This window comes from Miniopterus schreibersii (genome assembly GCF_964146895.1).
Source record: "Miniopterus schreibersii genome assembly, chromosome: 15".
NCBI classification, from domain to species: domain Eukaryota; kingdom Metazoa; phylum Chordata; class Mammalia; order Chiroptera; family Miniopteridae; genus Miniopterus; species Miniopterus schreibersii.
Window position 1 is genome coordinate 44,850,338 of NC_138115.1, and position 21,566 is coordinate 44,871,903.

Here is a 21,566-nt window from a genome sequence, read left to right on the forward strand (position 1 = left end):
AGTCCATATACATACTGTTCAAATAAAGAACACTCATATATGCAAAAAATATCTCTGAAAGGATATTCAAGTACAGAGGCTGCATATGAGGAATGGAAATAGATGGGAAAGGTCAGGGGACTTTTACACTGTACTTTCCTTGAGCTAATATTACTTTTATAAATTAAAAAAATACTTCAATACTGCAGAAAGATTAGGTGATTAGAACTGTCGCACTTTTGTCTTTTATGTAACAGTTCTTGAAAGTTGACTGGTTTTATTTATTAAAGTGCTGGCAAGCAAATGATATGGCTCAATGCAGGAAACAGATGGCCAGGAGAAACACAGGTAGCCGACTCAGACATTGACTTGTGACCACTGAAGAGACAAGAAATTCCACACAAACAACAATTAAATATAAATTTTAAAAAATTCCAATGACACTGACTCCAGACTCATTTAGGAAATTACATGCTAAGTCACTTCCTTACAGAAACCACCAATTGGGACAAATCAGTACTTGAGCTTGTGTGAAGGAAAACGATAATCCATGCATCAGAGTGAAACACACCACATCCTCAGGCGTCTGAACTGCGAGCACAGATTAACCAAGCAACCGAAGGTTTCTAAGAAGCATGCAGAGGCTAACCGCTCACCACAGGGCTGCTTCGGGCTGAGCTTGCTCTGGATGAGTAATAACTGTATTCAGATGGCTAAAAAGTTTCCAAGAAGAAAGGGTTTATAATAACAATCAGCTCCTCATCCTGCTGGGAATATATTAGTGACCTTGGACCTAACTAGCTCCTGGCTCCCAGAGTTAAGGTAACTTATTCCCTGGTCTGAAATTCCACTCACTCCCACCCTCAAGGTCCACCAGCCCACCGCAGGGGGTAGAAGAGGGTGCCCTGAGAAATACCACACTCCTCTTCCTGAGGAACGAATGAACAAGACAAGAGGTTTCTCTATTATACTTTAAGCCATAATTTCCAGCAGGCACTTCCTCATAGCCTGGGTGAGAATCACAATTGGCTAGCTGATGGAGCACAGCTTGTAGAGTAATCACAGGTCAGATTAAATGACCTTTACTTTGTAAGTGAACTGCCCACCTATGCATCACCCTCCTCACCACCTTCTCCGGTTAAACTTACAGTTCGAGAACCATAAGGGGTATACAATCCACCATCACACAGTGACACCTACAGAACAAAGGAAATACCATTTATCTATTCAGCATCAAAGTTCATTTGCAGTGCTCAGTTACAAAAAAGTTTTGAAGAATGGTGTAAGTGCACAGCCTCTCAAGGCGAAGGCTGTGAAGTGATACACACATTTACATGCATAAATTCCCGCATCGGTCTCATTAAAACTTCAAGCTCACACTTCATTAAAAAGCACACTGGTTACAGTATTTCCTTTAACCCATCATGTCAGGAGAACTAACATTCATGAATTCAATCTCTCAAAAGAGGAAGCAGAGCAGAAAAGGTAAGTGAGATCCAAAGCATTTTGCCTACTGTCACAGTAAAATTAAGTAATAAAGCCTCAGATTCCCAGTCAACTAGAACAGGCCACAACACAACAAACAGCTTGAAAGCAACCAACTCATAACGCGCATATTACAAAGAACTATTGTTTTGCTTTCTAGTCAGCCTGCTTTATTAGAGCCCAGTATTAACGTGGCCAAGACCACAGCTGTCCCAAAGAAAAATATGACATCCCAAGCATGGGCAGTCATCTCACAAAAGTAGGCAAGTGTAGTGGGACCCATGCAAATGTATCTTCTCTACAGGAAACCAATTCTAAGAGCCCACCAAAACCAGCAGTATCTACCACTGTGAAGAGAAGATGCTTATTTTTACTCTCCTAAAGTCTTATATGTTAAGCACAAGCAGCACATTCTGCAGTGCACATAACATTAAAGCCAAATGTCCTTGAAGGAATGTCTATTTTGAAGGAAAGTTGTCAAGCCAGAGTCAGCACCATGACAGTGGCCCTACCAGGAGTATACACAGGGGAAGAGGAATATACAGACCAGGCTGGCACTTCTCAGCAGACCAGAGTTCACAGTAGGGGAGGCCTATGAAAAAAAGCACATGATTTAACCCAAAGAAAAGCAACTAGTGGCTTTGAAGGCAACCCACTCCTCAGAAAGTACTAACCCTGGTACTCTTAGATGTTGCCAGAGGGTCACTGTACAGGGAAGAAGACTGCTAAGAAACAAAAACAAAATGAAACAAAATAATTAAGGGGAGAAAGAGAAAGAGAGAGAGAGAATTGGTCTCACCACCATGAGAGTAGAAAGCTTATGTCTATTTCATACTCCATAATTCATTAGCCACTCCTGAATGCTTAAGGTACTTAAGTAACGCATAAAGTGGGAAAACTTAATCACTAGAAACCTTTTTAAATACCAATTTTAAGGGATAAGAAAGAAAAACACTTGGAATAGTTTTCTATGAACGTGTTTCAGTCCTGTTGGCCTTTGAACATTGTTAGGAGATGGGACAGCACTGTAAGAAGACTCAGAAACGAGGGCCACGGCACAGGGAGGGTGGCAAACAGTGGCCACATTTCAGTCACCAGCAGCTCCTGTGATGTTTTCAATGATCTCATGACACACTCCAAATGGTCTTAACCTGACTATTGGGGAACCAGAAGAAAGAGCTCCGAGTTATCACTATAAATACTCTTTTCCAAATGTTTGGGGAAAATTAGAAAAACCTGTATTTCAAAACAAGCCATGGACAAAGTGCCTTAGTTTAATCAGGTAAGTATACTGGTCACAACGAATCTGTGCACTATCAAGGCACAGCATTTCATAAAAAGGACTCAAATCTTTCTTTTCCTGATGTCATTTGAAGACACAATTTTCAGTTCTTTTTTACCAAGTCAAATCAGACATGGAAAGTAAGAGTATCTAAGTTGTGTGTGCAGGTTTGGACAACTGAAGTATTTTAAATGTACTGTGTGCAAAATGCCTTGAAAAAAACAAGGATTTTAACACTTAACAAATAATCACATTCTCCCCATCCCACTTATAGTATAAATTTTCACATGTAACTTTTATTAAAAGGGCACCCACATGCTGTGTACTGATGCCTACAACTTATTTGAAATGCATCCCCCCAAAAGATGAATGGATGGAGGGACAGTCAGATAATTATATAATAAAGGAAATAGAGTAAAATGTTAATTACAGAATCTAAACAGTAGTTACTCGGTGGTTACTACGTAATTCTGTGAACTTTTTTGTATGTTAAATATTCTTCATTAGAAAAATTTGGGGGGAAATGGTACTCATTTGCAAACATGGTGATTTAATAATTCCCAGTTTAAATTTACACTCATATAGTCTATATAAATTCAGTTACCACAAACTAGTATTATACACACAGCCATTCACAGGTTAGTTTTAACTAGTCAAAGTGCAAAATAGGAAATTAGAAATGTGTTGAAGTCGGATAAAACACACGAAGCCAAAAAACTGTAGACAAACCCGAGTGTGGTAGGCAGAGCTGGGTTTGCTATGTCTAAGACTGCTATAGTTTCTCTGGTCATAGTAGAGGCCACTCTGCAAAAACCAAATCAAACACATTTTTCTTAAGTTAAATGTTGTTAACAACACACAAAGGCAAAATATGATATTGGCAAACCCCTTCATCTCCAAAACAACGAGTTACGGTTACCTGCTTACAAACCAAGTACTTACTTGTTTTTACTTTAAAAACAAGAATATAAACTCTCAGGCAAATGAAATGGAAATAAGTGACTTATTCTCATGACACACTTAGGAATGTCCCTGAAAAACCCAGGACAACTGAATAATTACCACTTTTATAATCCATTTGGCAATGCCACAGATATTATTAAACAGTGATTTTTTCCAGTCTTCCCCTAGTCCCATTATTTGTCAAAATAAACTAATCAAATTAAATTACCAGAGAGAAAGAGACAGCACACTAAATATGGTTTGGTCTAGAACATCTATGGCAGGTCATTTTCAATACACTGCACAAAACAGTAATTTTATGTACTGTGGTTACTTGAGAGGGAGAAAATTCTCTTTCTAACCTCTCCAGCCATCTTTTTTACCCAAGGTTAAGGAAATTTGGGCAATCCCTGACTCCTCCACTGCTGACGTAACCAGGGACACTCCTACTCTGACCCCACCCCTGCCACTTCTGGCCCAGCCTTCCTGTGCCACACCCTCGAGGAGACACTATGACTCACCTCTCCTCAGAGCTCCCAGTACTCCACTACTCGACCCTCCAGGGCTTCTCACCAGCATCCTCTCCATTCTGTTCTCTCCTCCCTCCCCTTTCTACCAGCCAAGGTCTCCTGGCCTTCTCTCCACCCCAGCAATGGTCAGAGCAGGGAGCTCAGAACTACACCTCCTCTGAGGGTACAGTGCACCCTCACAGGAAAGAGGTGTTCCTAGCACCCCAAACGGGCATTCTGGACATATTTCCCCCCCAGAGAAATGTTGTTTAGCAAGGTGGCTGGAATGGAGAGCACTATTAGTTCAGCAATTTAATTACATTACAAGTTAAAAGAGTTTTCTGCAAGACAGCATGGAAACTCTGCCATCACATGCCTTAATGTTTCTACCAGAAAAGTCATTCCACATTCCCAAAATCTGATCTACTAACAAACTTTCAGAATAGAACCCATTTGTGAGTTTGATACTGCCTATAGTACCACAACTAAATCAATTTAAATGTCTAATATAAGGATAAGCAGCTCACTAAATCTACTCTTGAGGTACATTCCAAAGGACAGACCATAAATGAAAATATGTTGTTAATGAACTTTTCTGACACCTTCCTAACTCTAGCCCCTGGGGTTAGCATATATTAACTTGATATTAAATCTTGTAAATGAAAGCAAAATTATTTTTAAATAAGGTTCTGATAAATCAAGTTTCAGTATATTATCAAATTTCAATAATGCCTAAGGAGCACACCAAAGCAGCCATAACTCTTAAGTTCCCTAAGAGTAATCCGTGAAGTTTACAGCAGCACAACATACTGTGATAGGAGACACAACAGAACTAACCAGTGGGTCTTTATGGGAACCAGAAGATCTCTTCTTCATTCCATAAGAGTGACTGTAAGAATGATTCTAGAAGTAAATTTTTGAAGTTAAATATCTGAAGATGAATGATCATACAGTGAAGTTTGAAAAAAAATAATTTAATAAAATTATAGACAGAAAGGTCCATATGAGATACAGAGTAATCCACATGCAGTCTAATTCCATCTGTTAGTAAGTGATCCACAGCACCTGACTGGCTAAGATATACTGCCTCTCTACACATCTGCATTTCCCCTGACCTCCCCCACCTCTATGCCATCCAGCTCAGCGCCCAGTCAGCTGGAAAAAAAAAAAGTAATTAGGACACAGAGCCAGGCAGGATATTTGTGAGGACCTTCACCCCACACCTCACTTGAGTCCCTCTATCTTCATTATAAAGGTATGGGTGACAAGAATCCTTCTTTGGACCAACAAAAACAAAACTGAGATAACAAAGAACATGATATTGCATTGCCCCAGAAGTACTCTTAACCCAAGTGAGGGGTCCCACAGCATGTGCTGCTCAGGAGCACAGAGCGAGATGGTATGGGGATTCCGCATAACAGCAGCATTACTGGGTAATAACCTTCTATGAGTCCTCTGAAGATAGCACTATCTCAACACATACCTTCACCTAGGAAAACAGAGCCAAGTGTGTATGCCAGGATAAAGGACAGCAATAGTACTGACCAAGTCAACTGGCAGACAAGAAATCCAATCTAGGTGTGTCTTGTTCCCCTGAAATGAGGAAGTACAGCTAGACGTGTCCTACCTAGGCCAACCTACTGACATGCACAGCTAGATCCTGAATCAATAATTATGTACTCATTTCTTTTTTGAATATGCTTCTCTCTCTTTTTATACATTACCCTGGACATTTTAAGAGATGTCTTACATGTTTAGAAAATCTATTGACATAATATTAATCCAAGAAAAACATGCTATAGCTTATCTTCCTTGGCTAAAATGACATGCCATAAAAAAAAACCCAAAACAAGCAAAAATTAATGGATATAACTGATGTTTCGGGAGTTATCTGTCACTGCTAGACATTTTCTGTCACTGCTAGCTGTGACACCTAACATTAAACACAGTGAAGCCTGTGCTGCCATAGTTCAGTGCGTATCAAAACCCTGCTATAAACACGCTTCAAGGGCAATGAATATATGTTAGCTGAGTGATTCATCGTCTCAAGAAAATACATTACTACCAATCTTAGTCCTGAAGAGGGAAGCAAATAATTTTTATCTGATCCTAAAATTCTAAAAGAAAAAAGTTATTCAAATGTTAATTATGCCACAATTGCAAAACAATAGTTTTTGCTTTGTTAGTCATACGTATTCCCCAAAACATCATAACAAACCTGTGAAAGTTAGTCATAATCCATGATTAGCATCATCAGGGGTTTATAAAGTAAAACTACATTTAACAAAAAGTCATGCACTACATACTAATGATGAAAGTCTTGATGATCTATCCTTGAGAGGATCATACTGATTTCAGAAAAAGATGAAAGTAGGGTTATTTCCAAAGTCAGAAATACAAAAGGGGGAAAAACTGACATTTGCAAGTTATTAAAAATCCAGCACTATTTTAAAAGCCCCAAATTATTAAACACCAAGGCTATTAAATGTGAATTAAAGAATATCCGCCCCACTGCTCTTTCCTAGTATAAGTTATTGCTAAGCTATATGTAAAGTTGCATGTTCTCTTTAAATACAGAGCCCATCATCAATAATAGTGAGATGATTTGATCTCACTACACTCTGGCACAAAAAACCCTAAGGAAGGCTTTAAATACAGGAATTAAGCCTTCTGAAGCCAAAAGATGTTTTGCTTTTTATTACTGTGACTGTTACCATCATTTCCCATCGTTTGAACAAGGAAAAAACAAGGCATGGACAGTCAGTGAGGCAAGAGCACATAACTCATCAAGCTCACATAAAGCAAGGGCCGCAGCAAAATAGGGGTAATTCCCTTGCACCGGCTCATGGATACACACCTAAAACACTTCTCTTCTCAAGAACCTTCCCTATTAAAAATGCTGAACCGAACTAGAAAGTTGGTCAGTGCACAGTATAGAATGCACAGCATACATACAATTGTGGCATTAAATATAAATCAAAGAGAAATATATAAAATCTATAATCAGAAAACCATACTTCATGGAGGATCTTTAAGAAAAGAAGATGCCCTGGCCGGGTGGCTCAGTTGGTTGGAGCATTGGGGACACCAAAAGGTCGTGGGTTCGACCCCCAGGCAGGCGTGTAATGGAGACAACAGACAGATGTGTCTTTCTCATATCAATGCTTCTCTCTCTCTCCCCCTTCCTCTATCTCTGAAATCAATAAAAACATCCTCGGGTGAGAATTAAAAAAGAAAAGAAGATAATGGATTACCACATTTCAAATCCAAAAAACTGAATTAGATAGTAACTGGTTAGATTTATGGTCTCCTACCGTTCGTTTTTAAGCATTCTAGTTTCTATTTTTATGCAATCTCGCCCAGAAGACCAATGAATTAAACACATAAAGGCAGTAAGCCAGTGCCTCAGGTCCTTTGTTAAACACATCTTTCTTCTTACAACTCTTACAACCATTTATGATTTTAGGGAATAATGTTTAAAACCTAAAATAATGTTTTCCTACGTGTAGGTTGCAACTAAATAGTAGGTCACGAAATCAATTTATGGGTTCAACCAGCACTTAGAAAAAATGAAATAGAAAATAAGAGTTTATTGTGCACAGTAAGAATAAATATTATTTTGTGAAATTTTTGTTTCAATAATATATCCTGTATACTTATATAATATACAAACACACTGGCACATATCTGCATGCATATACTGGGTGACAGTGTAAAATGTATTTCTTGTTGCAGAGATTGCATTTTCCAAAAGTTTAAATTTCAGCAGAAGATCAAACTGTCAATCCTAGTTCTAATAAAACATTACAGTAAGAGTTCAAACAACACCCAGGTCCTCCCTTCATGCCCAATGACATGGTCATTTACAAAAGATATTGGAGGGGAAAAAAACAAAATATATTTCAATAGTATAAGGCTAAGTGATACAATTTTACCACTGGTATAAATTCAGTGAAAATGATACTGTAATAAATACCAAAAGGTATTAAAACAAAATATCTGCATTTGCAATGGTTTTCTCATATTATCCTGAAGTTAACAGAAAAGGCAAACAATGAAGAGTGTTATTCCATGTGTGAAAAATCTTATTTATCCAAATTTTTCTAAAATGTCTAAAGATGGGCATTTAGTAAACGATGCACAATGGTAAAATATCACTATGAAGAGTAACATTTCCCTGAAAATAAAGTTCCTTCTCAAAAGAAATTTCATTTACTTCTCATCTCAATTAACAAAATATCTTTTTTGTTTTAAAAAATACCACAACCAAAACATGTATCACTCAAGCCACACACTCTAGCATATAAACTATTCTATTCTCCCAACCAGATACATTCACTGAAGATAACAGTCAGGTCTTATTTCTTCCCATTCTCTCTGTTGCATCAATGGCATTTCCCAAAGGCACAGGATTTAAGCTGAACTGAAATTAACCTGTTTCAGTTTTCCCTTGCCAAAATATAATGCACAGGTCAGCAGGTTTAAAGAGATCGCTGAATACATCTGGTAGGGAAATCCGTAACTTGGACACCCCAATTGCTATTAGAACGGTTAGGTAAAAAAAGAACACCCCCCCCAAGAAGTGATAGTTGGTATTTATGTTGTTTAAAAACATAATAATTCACAAAGGAGGGGGAAAAAGGAAATACAAAGGGCTCTAGCTAAAACACTTCAAATCTGCTATTATAAGCTATCAAAAAGAGTGTTTTTTAACTCAGGATACTTGTCTGAAGATTTTCACTTGGAAAAAACAAAACAAAACAAAAGAAAGTATAGCAAACAGGTTGTAGAAATAAAGTTCAGTAAGTGTCAGTTTCCATTAGAATGTACCTATTACTCAGGCCCCAGAACTGTGAGTCAATAGTGAATGCATAATACTAACACTGCACATTTTTCTGGACTACACACCATGATGTCTTTCCTTTTGGGTGTACTGGCTCTGCTCCAATGTGTCCCAGATATGTCCTTCGATGGGTTCTTCAGCAGAATTAAACAGTGTAGTAGTAAATGACAAAACACAAATTGCAAGCATATTAAAATTATACTGAGGCTATTGACACATAACCATGAACCAATACATACAACAATAAAAATCTCCACAGTGAGAAAAAACAATATATCCTACTGCTCTGATTCAAGATCATCTCACATTCTAATTTTGGATGTCTATCTTACAGTATTTCAGTATATAAAGTGGTGACCAAGCAGTTGCAAGATATTTTTTAAGGCATATTGTTTTTAAAGTAACAAACTGTTTCAATTCTAAACCCAGGGCTTTGATTTAACCCTCCCTCCCCCAAACCTACCATTCACAGTCTTGAACTATGTTTCCCCTTTTTATTTTTAACACAGAATGTATAAAAATACACTGACACCATTTTTAGCCCAAACAGCTTCTGGCAGGCCACCTTTCAAGAAGGTAGTAATTGGAGAGTTAATTGGACAAAAGGAAACATCAAAGTTCTAAGAATGCTGCATAAAACCACATCTGCTTCACATCCAGGTACTTCTAACGTTCATACATCAAAGTCCAAAAGTGTTAGACTTTTAAATACACAGCTCATAAGAAAAATATTTTTTTGAAAAATAACAGGCAGAGAAATACCAAAACCCAAAATTTTAAACAAATTCTAGTAAAAATTAGGTCAGTATTTTAGGCTATCACATTAATTTTTACAAAGAATAAAAGTTGTCCACATATTCAGCTTAATGTAATCAGTAAAGATAATTTTAAAAGCAAATAATCTGATGAAAACTTAGAACTTTCAATATTATCTAGTTAAAAGGAAAAAAAACTAGTCTCAATTATATTTCTTTTAAACAATGTTATTAGTGAGCTTTCAAATTTATTTCCAGGAAAGTTTAAATATTTAAAATGTGCTGAATGTACACTCATACACAGTGAAGTACTAAAGTCTTCTACAGTGTAAAATTTTTATTAATATTTAAGTTTGCACAGATTTTTTTTTTTAATATTGGAAGCTTTACTCTTTTTCCCATAGTAACAAATTTTTCTTAATTACCATAATGAATAAAATACTGTGAGAATTCTAGTTATAACTTAAATGCATTTAATGATATTATTTCCATAAAAAGAAAATCAACTCATTACTTTATAGACACTCTGTGTAAACAATTTCTTATTAGTTTAGTTTAGAATCTCTTTTTTGTTTGCGGACTTGTTTTAAAGGCTTCTGAATTAGGTCGAACTTGGATAGTTTTATGATTAGGTTAAACTAATATATTATAATCAAGTTTCCCTGAGGCCACATACAAATTTACAAATAACCAGCTTGATAATAACTATGAAAAACTGTATCTATGAACATTATAATAAAAAGCAAAGGAAAAAGCCAGGGGAAAGGGATTATTTTCAAAGCCCTCAAAGACATTCAACTTCTAATCTTTTGTTGACTAACTCCTGTATGATTCTTCTTGAAGTATTTAAATATATATATATAATCTATCTATCTCCAGGGAAAATGACAAACTTACTATCTTAAAGTCTTTCTCCTATAAAATCATTCTGAAGCTGCTGATTTGTGTAAAGCTTTGTTAATATTCTTATAAATTTAAACTTTCATAATTAACCAAAATATTTATGACTCAAAAACTAGCTTATTAACTTACTCTAAAAAGACAGCAGATTATATTCATCAAAAGTAATATAACCAGGGTAAAAAACTATTTAAGAATACAAACGCATCAATAACTAACATATTGGGACATACTCAGTTAATTACAGTATATTTTTATACATTATGTAAGACGGGAAGAAAACTAGACTTAGAAAATAGACAAATATAGACCTTAACATGATAGATTATTTTACTGATGAAACATCTGGATGTAAGCATATATAGGTAAAATATTATCAATGTGCACATTAGAAGAACTGCTTTAAAGTTTAAAGCACAATTTTTTAAGAGAGAGATCAGTGTCTTGGCACATATGCAAGCCTTTAACAAGCGATTTCTCATTTATCTTGATACGCAACAATGCATGTTAAAAACCTGAGACACACTACCAAATGTTAGTAGAAATGTTGAAGCATGATAATTTCTGTAAATATGACAAGCAGGGATTTTTCAAATTAGTAGCTTCATTTTTCCATGTAACAAAACTATAATTAGTCATCCAAACTTCAAAATATTTCTCACTTAATAAATTATTTAAAAAACTATTAATCGCTTCTTGGCCTTTTGGCTAAGATCAAACATAGTATCTGTTCTTATCAAGTTTAATATCTACCCAAGGACAATGTATTAAATGGATTTTTGGAGCAAGAAAAAAATTTTGAAAATATAAAAGTAGGAAAAATCTGAAAGTTAGAACCATGCAGATGTTATTCTACAAAATCAATCATAGTATTTTGTGATAATTTCCCAAAATCAAAGGTCCTTTTATAAAAAGAGTAAATACGATAATAGATGAAAATATTTATGATTTTAGCATTGATTTACTTATAGCAATAATTGAGAGAAAGCATCACTTTCCAATGAAAGAACTTTGCCAATATATTCTTTAAAAAAAGGTGGGGGGAGGCAAAGGAATATATGAGCATTGTCAGACTGCTTAGGCAATGGTGCTGCAGAAAGCGCAGACATATAAGCTTTGCTATTGTGTAAACAACTTAAAATACCAACCCTGTGACTGCCAAGACTTCGAATGGACAATGCATCCTCAACTCCCTGATAAAAATAAAAACAAAAGATTGTGAGTGACTACATTAAGTTAAGGAGGAAAAGCATTAGAGGCAAGTTTATAGGTTATTACAAACCAGATAAGGACGATGATGACTGGACCGGTGGGAATACCTGGCCCTTTCTGAATCTTCCTGGGAGAGGAGAAAGTACATGGAGAATTAATCACTGAACAGAGGATTGCCTGTCAGAACAACTGAGTGAAGAAGAGTTAGTTCAGAGCACAGCCGCATATTCCTTACAGCAAGCAGGTATGCGCAACTCCGTTTCAAAAGCTGAGTCTGAGGCAGCCACATGCTTCAGTTGGAAAGAAAGCAGAAATAATCTTGAAACTATTTTATTTTAGCAGTGTATGTTTGTCTGACCACTTGTAGAATGTAATCTATATATGATGAAGACAGCTCAATATACCAAGATAAAAATAAGTATACTTAAACAGAAATGGAGTTTAGCATTAAAAGTAGATTTTTATCTTTTTTTTTTTTCCACTATGAATGTTAGTTTATGCAAGGCAAGAAGAAATGTTTACTGTGTTAGAGATGTATTAAGGAGACAGTGTACTGCTTTTAAAAGACTTGGGTTATAATTTTCTGCTCACTGCAAAGAATTTTTTTTTTCCTTCACTGGAAAAGAATAACTAAATGAAGTAGCCCCTGACTGTGTATTGTTATATGAAAAACTACTTACAATTAGAATTAGATAAATATTTTAGAGTTGGTAAAGTTAATAGGAGGTATGCCTTATAAAGAAAGCAAAGAAAACTGACCACCACCTAACAGTTGACTAAACTAAATGCAATTCTCAACTTTTCCATTCAGCTATTAGCATTGGAGCATTAAGTCCTGAGTCATGTGAAGTCAAATGACTAGTCCCTAGAACCTAACCAACTGAAACAGTAAGAAACTTCTGATCTTTCAGATTTTCAAAGCTCAAAGGGGGCCATGGTTGATGACAGTGATGAATCAATACCTCAAACACCCCATGGCCATACAGCATGAGCATTATGCAGATGTAACAAATAGATGTGGCAATGCCTGATGATTCACTGCAAATACAGAAATAAGAATTCAACTAAAACACCACATTTAATGCCCTAATTTGTTCATGACTTTGAATATAATTGCAAAAAACTGTTATCTGCTGTGTACATTGACACATTTGAGGAAATCTGTTCAGAAGTCTATTTATAAGCACTAATAGGATTCAATGAGTCAATATTCAATAGGATGTTACCTTTAGGAATTCATCAATGATTTACATTTCCATTATATAACAGACACATGAAATCTGCGAGAAGCCAAGCAAACTTCTCTCCTTTCTTTAACTATCAGGTGATACCACAGAAGTTTTGGGGGCATATGCATTAGCCCAGCAGGATATGTACAGCTTATTAAGTGGTGACTAGTTCTAGACTAGTTAGCTTGGTTAATTTAAAGAGCCCTGTGCTACAAAAACAATTCTACATGCTCCCTCCCAATATTATTTGGGATACTAGAGTGACATACATGGTTTAATGTTCAGTCTCCTTTTTATTCTGTCCTTTCTTTCCATTCCACCTACCACACAAGAGCACTTTTTAAAACCCCACCTTTAAAAAGCATATCCCACTAAAGATGAATTCATATTTATTTTCAATTATACCTATTATAAAAATAATGCTAAACAAAAATACCTTATTAAGTATTGATATACCTCTATATTTAAACAGCTTTTCTTTTTTAGCCACTTTTGAAAACTGGCCTAAAAAGACTTCAAAAGACTACAGAATAAAATGTGAACCCCATACAAGCCAGTTAATTTGGACTGAGCAAATATAGCTTATTGCAGTCATAAACTACACCAACAAACCAGTACTGTCCCAACAGAACTCTGTAACAATGAAATTGTTCTATGTTTGTACTGTCTAATAGTCACTAGCCACATGTGGCTATTGAGCATATGAAATGCTAGAAGTGCAATTGAGAAACTAAATTTTTAATTTTAATCAATTTAAATCTAAATTTAATTACACACATATGGCTAAGTGGCTACTGTACAAACAGTAGGGCAAGTTCGAATCAAATATTTATTACACCAAAAAAGACCAAAACCACATATTTTACTAAGAGTCTGCCACCAGCACCACTCTTATACAGAAAGACAGGTATTTAGGTAGTTTTTAACTACTCTCCCTACCTTGAATACTTTTGCATAGTGGTAAATATGAGGCAAACAGAAGGAAAACCTTGCATAAAAGAAAAGACCTTAGCACCACCATAGAATTATTCTTAAGTGCTAGAACGGTCCTTAAAGATCAATTAGTCTGATCCCTTCAAAGTCATAAAGCTGGGACCAGCATTCAGCTCTTTTGACTCACCAGACAACTAAACCATAAAGATTCCATCCTACACTGGCTAACTCTACACTGATTACATAAAAAGAACATGAAGTAGCAAGGAATCCTGGTTTTTACTCAGAGATTTCTCCTTGTCTGAAAGAACAAAGAGCTTCATTCTCCAGGTACTTCTGCAGTAGTATTTAAATTGCCAGTTGGCTTTTCTTGAATTAACAGCACCAGGGACCTATAGAAAAAAATTTCAGCAAACTGTGTTTTTTGGTGTCAATTACAAGGCAGAGTATCCCTCTCTTCCAGTCAGGAAAACAGTGTATGTTCATTGTCCTGGGAGTCCTTATCAGTATAAAGGATCCTAGGTTGAACTTATAGGTCAATGCCTTAAAAGATGGATGTACATATGTTTAAGGCTTTCTGGAAAATCATGTTTTGATACATTTAAATTAAATTAATGGTAATGAAACATTCTTGTTTTTAAAAGTTCACTTGAAGTGAGAACAACATGGTTTTATTTTTTAAAAAACCATACCCCCAAGAATACACATGGCCATCTTCTCTGTCAACAAATAATACTTAAGTCAGGCTGGAGCCATTCACTTAGTCTCAAGCTGCATTTGCTATTTCAGATCACCAACATGCTACTGATTAAGACAGCCTGTTTAAAAATAGAATCGCTGACTAAACACCATATATCTGAAGGCTCAGACTTAGGCCTTTTCTTGTTGGTCCTTTTGTAACCAGAAATGATAGGTTTGGTTGCCTGTCACAACAAAAACAAACTCGTAAGACAGGTGACGGTGCAAAAGGAAAAAGTTTATTCAGGTGATGTGACCTGGGAGAACAGTGGACTGCTGTCTCAAAAACCACCTCCCCTTCCCTGCTCAAGCCCACAGTTCTTATAGAGATAGGCCGGGAAGGGCTTTCTTTTCTACCCAATTATCTTGCTAGCTTTTGGTGTGCTAGGGCGCTCGCTGTCCATTCATCTTTTTAGCTTTTGGCACGCTTAGGCCCTATCCATTGATCTTTCTAGCTTTGGGTGCACTCAGTGTAAGAGCCTCCCCCTGTACCATCTTGTCGAACGGGTGAGACACTTCAGTGTTCCCTGCACTCCCTGTCTATGGTAACACTTTCACCTCCTAGTCCATTAGCATATGTGGTACTCTCTCATACCTTCAAATTCTGGCTCTTCCAATGACTAAGCAAGTTGTTTATGTTACCAATCCTTTATCACCTTAACTGTAAAGTGGAGACAGTGGTACCTATCTTACAACATGAAATGAAAATATATGTAAAAAGCATTAGCACAGTGTTGACATATAGAACACACTCAAAATGAGCTTCATTTCTAAGTCTTGTGCCCTTGCTTTCCGTATCCACATGCCAATATCCCACACACACACAAAAAAAAGGATTAAAATTAGAAATTTTTCTATGGGAAGATTCTTCCTTCTAATAACCAACAATCCTATTGTTTGTATATACATTATTTATTTTATTATAAATTTATTAGTAATTTATATTTCATATTGTGACTATCATATACCAACTTCTACTATAGGCTCATTGACAGAAAGTAGCCAGAGAGACAAGAATAAGATATAGAGGTTAGAAGTGATAATTATTCCCATCTGAAACTAAACCCCACCTTCTCTGCATGTCCAAGTCTGAGCTTTCATTCAAAAAAGCTGCCACCTGCATTTAAACCTCTAATCCAAATTGTTCCCCCTTCCATGAAAATCTAGCAGACTCACTGCGTGAACTACACACATTTCACAGAGATGAAGCTATGTTTATCTTCATGACCTTTGAATATGGGAATCAAATACCAAACTTTTAATATAGGCTTTATTCTTATGTTTTGGTCTGCCCTAAGGTATTAAAATCTTAAACAATTTAATTTTAGAACTATAATACATAATTAAAAGAAGAAACTAAACTAGTATTTCCATGGAAAATTTGCAAGCAACAGTGATTTCTTTTATTCACACAAAACATTCTTAATGCACCATTAGTAATATTAATCCACTGACATGCAGAAGGCACTTTACAGATTCCACTCCAAAGTAATCAAACATCTTTTCTCTCTCTCTTCTAAACTATTACAAGGAGAAGTACGAGAAAGTTTTAAATTTATAGGTCAATACAGTCATAAATATTTTAATTCTGGCTGTATCGAAAAATGCTGCTATAGAAGGGATTTGCTTATGAAAGTTGCTGACTTAGCAGCAATTAAACAGTGGTTCTTAATCCTTTAGGGAAACAGACACTCCTCTGAGTATCTGATGATTAAAATATCCATGGGGGCCCGGCCAGGAGTGGCTCAGCAGTTGAGCGTCCACCTGGGATCCAGGCGATCCGAGTTCGATTCCCGGTCAGGGCACATGCCCGGGTTGCGGGCTTGATCAATGACTCTCTCATCACTGATGTTTTTCTCTCTCTCTTTCCCTCTCCTTTCCTCTCTCTGAAATTAATAAAGATATATTTAAAATATATATATATATCCATGGGCATTTCACATTAAAAAATATATACACACACACACACACACATATATGTAGTATCCCAAAAAAATGTATACACACTTAACAGCTGGTAGCTCAATTGATGCTTCTTTCTTTTCAGATATAACCCACTGGAATTAATAATTATTCTAAGTGTGTATACATTTTGGGGGGACACCCTGTATACAGCCAAAATTTTGTGTGAGATTTTATGGTTTCATGCCCCATCCCCAAGCCTATACACATACCAAGTTAAGAACCCTTGCAATAGGAAACAACCGGGAAACTCATTAACATTGAAAAAAATTTCAAATTTAGAAATGATTCAAAGTAACTAATATTCTACTGATTTGCAACTTGTTCTTATAGTTAACAATTCTGGGAGCGGTAGTAGAAGGTAGTAGAAGGCTTGAAAAGGAAATGAAAGAACTGAAAAATTAAGAGTAATTTTCAGAGGAGATGGAAGAATGACTTGGGTCATCTTTCAATAAAAACCCTGCTTAGTTTATAAAAACAGAGAGGGGGTGGGGGAAAGGGAAGGCAGGGGAGGGAGAGGGAGAGGAGGAGAGAGTGAGAGAAGGAGAGAGGAACAAATTTAAGGGAAGGAAGAACAAACCCATAGAAAGAAAACTCAATCTTTCTTGGTCAGCAGTATTCCTGAGATGAGTGTGAGGCCGTAGACTACAACAGAAATGGTTTGACTCCAAGTACAAATTTTGTTCACTATAGACAGAAGAGAGAATCTCTGACCTTTCCGTTCAAACATGCCAACCACTCCTACTTTGCAAACTGTTAGTAAATGTTTTACTTCAAGATTGCATTATTTCAGCAAGTGATCACAACATGCAGGACAGGCAATCCTGGCCTACCAGCCACTTGTGAATCTGTCCCCACTTCCGATCAAAGGAATGATGAGAATGCTACAAATGCGAAAGATTCATAAACTGAAGATTTTCCAAGTTACTGCATTCTCTGAAAAGTCCTAATCATATACATTGCCCTGAAGGGCAATGATTGTTGACTCAAAGTTACACATTCAAAAGAGAAAATTACTAAGCTAAATATGTTCAATAATGAGAGACCTCGGGTTGTCTGTAGTTTAGACGACCATAAATAGACCTTATATTTAATAATTATCTCCTTATCATTGACTATAATTTTAGGAGTTTAAAAGACAATGCATTGTAACATTTTTATTTCAAGCCAAGAATTCAATATTTGAAACGACATATGAGGTTAAAAAATATTACAACATATTGACTGTTTTTGCTTTTGGTTTGCAGCTGTAACAATAGAGAAACTATACACTTCTATTTAATCCATTAGCAGAAAATCCACCACCAATATCAAAATAAAGTATTTAATACTATCCTGCAGGTTTTTCCCCCTTTGTATTAATACAGCATCAGAAATATTTTTTATGGGAATTTTCAAAGCTAGGTCAATGTCAGAAGGAAAGGGTAAAAAAAGAATATTTGTTTCATTTTTAAGCAGCCTAATTTTTATATGCCTATTTTTTTAAAAGTTGGCTTTGCTTTTCTTTCTGATGATAAAAGCGTACTGAAATTTATAGAAAAGCATAAGAAGAAAATAAAATCAGTAACCACTTCTTTCCAGTAGTTTTTGATCCTGTATATGGGTACCAGGTTTTTGTAACACAAAATTAGAGTCCTACAAGTCTTCCAGCTTGTTGTTCTTTTTCATTTTATTACATAAATATTTTCCCCCATTAATAAATATACTTAAAATGACTTCACAGTGCTTTACTACACAGGCATCACAGTAAAAGTAACTGAAATTCTAGGACAGTTAGAACTATAGTAAATAACTTTGTCATCTCTAAGCATACTTTAGCTAATAAGTTAAGCACTTATAACACTATAATAAATAGCTTACAATATTGTACATAGTAAGAGCTATATATGTGTTTGCTGTTATTATTTAAAACAAAAATTGCATTTAACTGGCCGACCTAGAATGGATTGTTAAAATACATAAAACAGGTTATATACTCTTCCCAGTGTTTCAAAGGGAACTATATTTACTGCAGAAGTAAACTAGCCAAGTATTGATTTTTTTAGACTAGCACAAAATTAGGGCTGTTCCCCCCAATTACCTCTTTTTGCTGTCGCTCCAGTTCTCTCATGCGTATATCTCTTGCTTCTGCCCGGGCGGCCCGTTTTGCTGCCAGCCTTGCCTCTGCCTGAAAAGTAATATAAAGATTCAGCTTCATTTAAAAACAGCAACCACCACTACCTCTACATCCGCTTGGAGGACAGGGCGCAAGTCAGACAGGACCTTCCATGGGCTGGGGGCTGCGGGGGGACAAGACACCCTCTATCAGCAGTGTGACTGACTTCAGTCAACTCCTCTACACTCATTTCTCTCTCTAGTCCCAGAGACTCTCCTGAAATCCGGGGCTTTACCTATTAACTGCTTGCCTTGATTACACATTCAAAACATTTCACACAATTCCTTACATGTAGTTCCAAATTTGCTTTTTCAGAATGTCTTTCCCTAGCAACTTAATCATACAAATTAGAAACATCAGAACCAGCCTCTATTTCATTTTGGGCATCGCCAATGTCCAGTCTCCAAGTATTGTCAATTCTCTACCACTGAGTTCTTGCAAACACTTCTTGGCCTTTTTTACTCCACTGTTTCTGCTTGTTTCAGGAACTCTTCATATCTCTCTCTCTTTAAATTGAGATATAATTCACATATTATCAAACTCACCACTTAAAAGTATACAATTCTATGGCTTTTTAGTATATTCACAAAGTTGCACAAGTATCACTACTAATTCCAGTACCTGCCCACATGTACCATCTGCCAACATTCCTGGACTCTACTGTGCTCTATTAAGCCTCTCTGCACAGACCGCTTGCTTGGCAGGAGGTATTCTCTCTTACTCAGCTAAAATATTTCCTCTTTCATCAAAAATACTGTATGCACATGCCTCTGTTGTGGCTTTACTATGCTGCATTCAAGTTACAGGCTTCTGTCACCCCACAATTTGCATGCCTCTATGTCTACTAAGTAAACAAAAGAACTTCAAACCACTGGTGAAAGTCTCAAGGAAATGAGACAAGTAAATAGCTTGATGCACCACAAGAAACAAAAATCTCTCTGGTTTCTATCTTGTAGTGGTTTCCTCTGTTCTTGGCCACATCCTAACTCTGATTTTGATCTCCCCTTCTGATATCTACAGCAGTTGTTTCTTCTCATTTGTTAAAATGGTACCCAAGTCTCACACTAAGAAGTGATTCAGCCAATGTTTAAAAGGGTCTACTGTGTGTAAGCTATTACGCTAGATGCTAAGGATACAGAGTAAGATATGAAATCTCTGCCCTAAAGAAGTTCACAATCCAGTTGAGGGAGACAGAAACACAATGCAAGAGGGAGCAATTAAGTTTGCCTGGCAAGGTCACAGCAGGCTCCTAAGAGGAAGAAACAGTTTAATAGTTAACACTTATTCAATTACCCTATTTTGGCAATTTCCCAGTCTGCTTAACTGGCCTTTCAGTAGCAAAAACCCTACGAAGTAACTGCAGTCTACCAACCTCAGGCTCTAAACACTGACATGAATTTTACACTGGCCTCTATCTTTTAAAAATCTATACCCCCACCCTGGCGAGTGTGGCTCAGTTGTTTGGAGCGTCGTCTGTACACCAAAAGGTTGTGAGTTTGATCCCCAGTCAGGGCACATACCCAGGTTGCAGGTTTGATCCTCAATCAGGGCGCATGCAGGAAGCATGCAGGATCAATGTTTCTTTCTCACACTGATGTTTTTCTCTCTCTCCCTTTCTCTACGATCAATTAAAAATAAAAATAAAAAACCTACACACCACCTTCTTTTTTGGAAAAAACTATGCTCTGCCTTCTTTATCCCTCTATGAGGGAGCATCACTTTATCACTAGAGTTTGTATTTTACAGAAAAAGACTACAAGTCTAAATTAATGCTTCAGCAGATAGCAAATATACTTCTAAATTACAAAGTATCATTTTTCCTGGGAAAAATTTTCAAACCTCTTTTTTTAATTTAAGAAAGGCATAACAATGTGTAGAATTTCCATTTCCATGTATATTAGTAGCTTTGTACTTGTAGCCTCCCTTAGAAATTTATCAAGAATGCCAATTTCATCTTTCTAACATCTGTGGCCAATTTTGCACAATAGATACTAAAATGGGACTCCCCTTACCAAACCGAAATTATAGATCATGGAAATCTATGTTCTAACAAAACTTTTTTCACAGCAAAAAGGAAAGAAAGCTGACTACTGAGCAACAGAAAGAACATGGAATTCAGAGCCACAAGAACACTTTCTTTCCCTTTGTCACTTAGCCAACTTGATCAAAACTCAGATGCTACTTCTCTTGGACTGGTCTTGAGGAAGGCCACTAAACAAGCTTAAGAGATTTAAAACTACTTTATCTGGTTCTTTGGATACATTGCTACCAGATGCCTAAGGCCGCGCTGACAGTAGAAGATTTCGATCTACCAGACAAAATCTGACCCCAAAAAATTAGGTATAATGTTGATTCATTCATCATTGTGCTGGCTGTTGTCATTCTTTATTTGACTCTCTAAGGAAAAGGGGTCAGTGCCCCTGACTAAACAGTCAAGGTACTGCATGTTTTAAAAATTCTTGCAGCACACCGGTTGAAAATCTGAAAATCGCTGCTTACACTGGTACATTTTTACACAAAGCATACTTCTAGGAAGTAACACTAGCATTTGCCCTTCAGAATACAATAGCATGAAAGAGCTGCTACAGACTTCCCACCTCACAACATAAAATAAATGGGACATAACAATAAAGGACCATAAA

General features: G+C 36.4%; 1 protein-coding gene across 33 annotated transcripts in view; it reads right to left on the minus strand.

Moving 5' to 3' along the window:
- Window positions 1–21,566, minus strand: part of LRRFIP2 (LRR binding FLII interacting protein 2) — an 86,739-nt gene that overhangs the window by 43,408 nt on the left and 21,765 nt on the right. For 9 of the 33 annotated variants that reach the window (XM_081160118.1, XM_081160115.1, XM_081160141.1 and 6 more), the window contains 12 exons: window positions 18,850–18,936; window positions 17,603–17,653; window positions 11,978–12,034; window positions 11,844–11,888; window positions 9,106–9,174; window positions 6,504–6,545; window positions 5,035–5,100; window positions 3,476–3,550; window positions 2,139–2,189; window positions 2,012–2,056; window positions 1,128–1,175; window positions 636–692 (listed from right to left, as the gene is read on the minus strand). In XM_081160118.1, the coding sequence (XP_081016244.1) occupies window positions 636–692; window positions 1,128–1,175; window positions 2,012–2,056; window positions 2,139–2,189; window positions 3,476–3,550; window positions 5,035–5,100; window positions 6,504–6,545; window positions 9,106–9,174; window positions 11,844–11,888; window positions 11,978–12,034; window positions 17,603–17,653; window positions 18,850–18,936 (693 nt within the window). The remainder of the gene's footprint in view (window positions 1–635; window positions 693–1,127; window positions 1,176–2,011; window positions 2,057–2,138; window positions 2,190–3,475; window positions 3,551–5,034; window positions 5,101–6,503; window positions 6,546–9,105; window positions 9,175–11,843; window positions 11,889–11,977; window positions 12,035–17,602; window positions 17,654–18,849; window positions 18,937–21,566) is intronic. The other 24 variants (XM_081160129.1, XM_081160136.1, XM_081160130.1 and 21 more) reach the window with 6 other exon arrangements.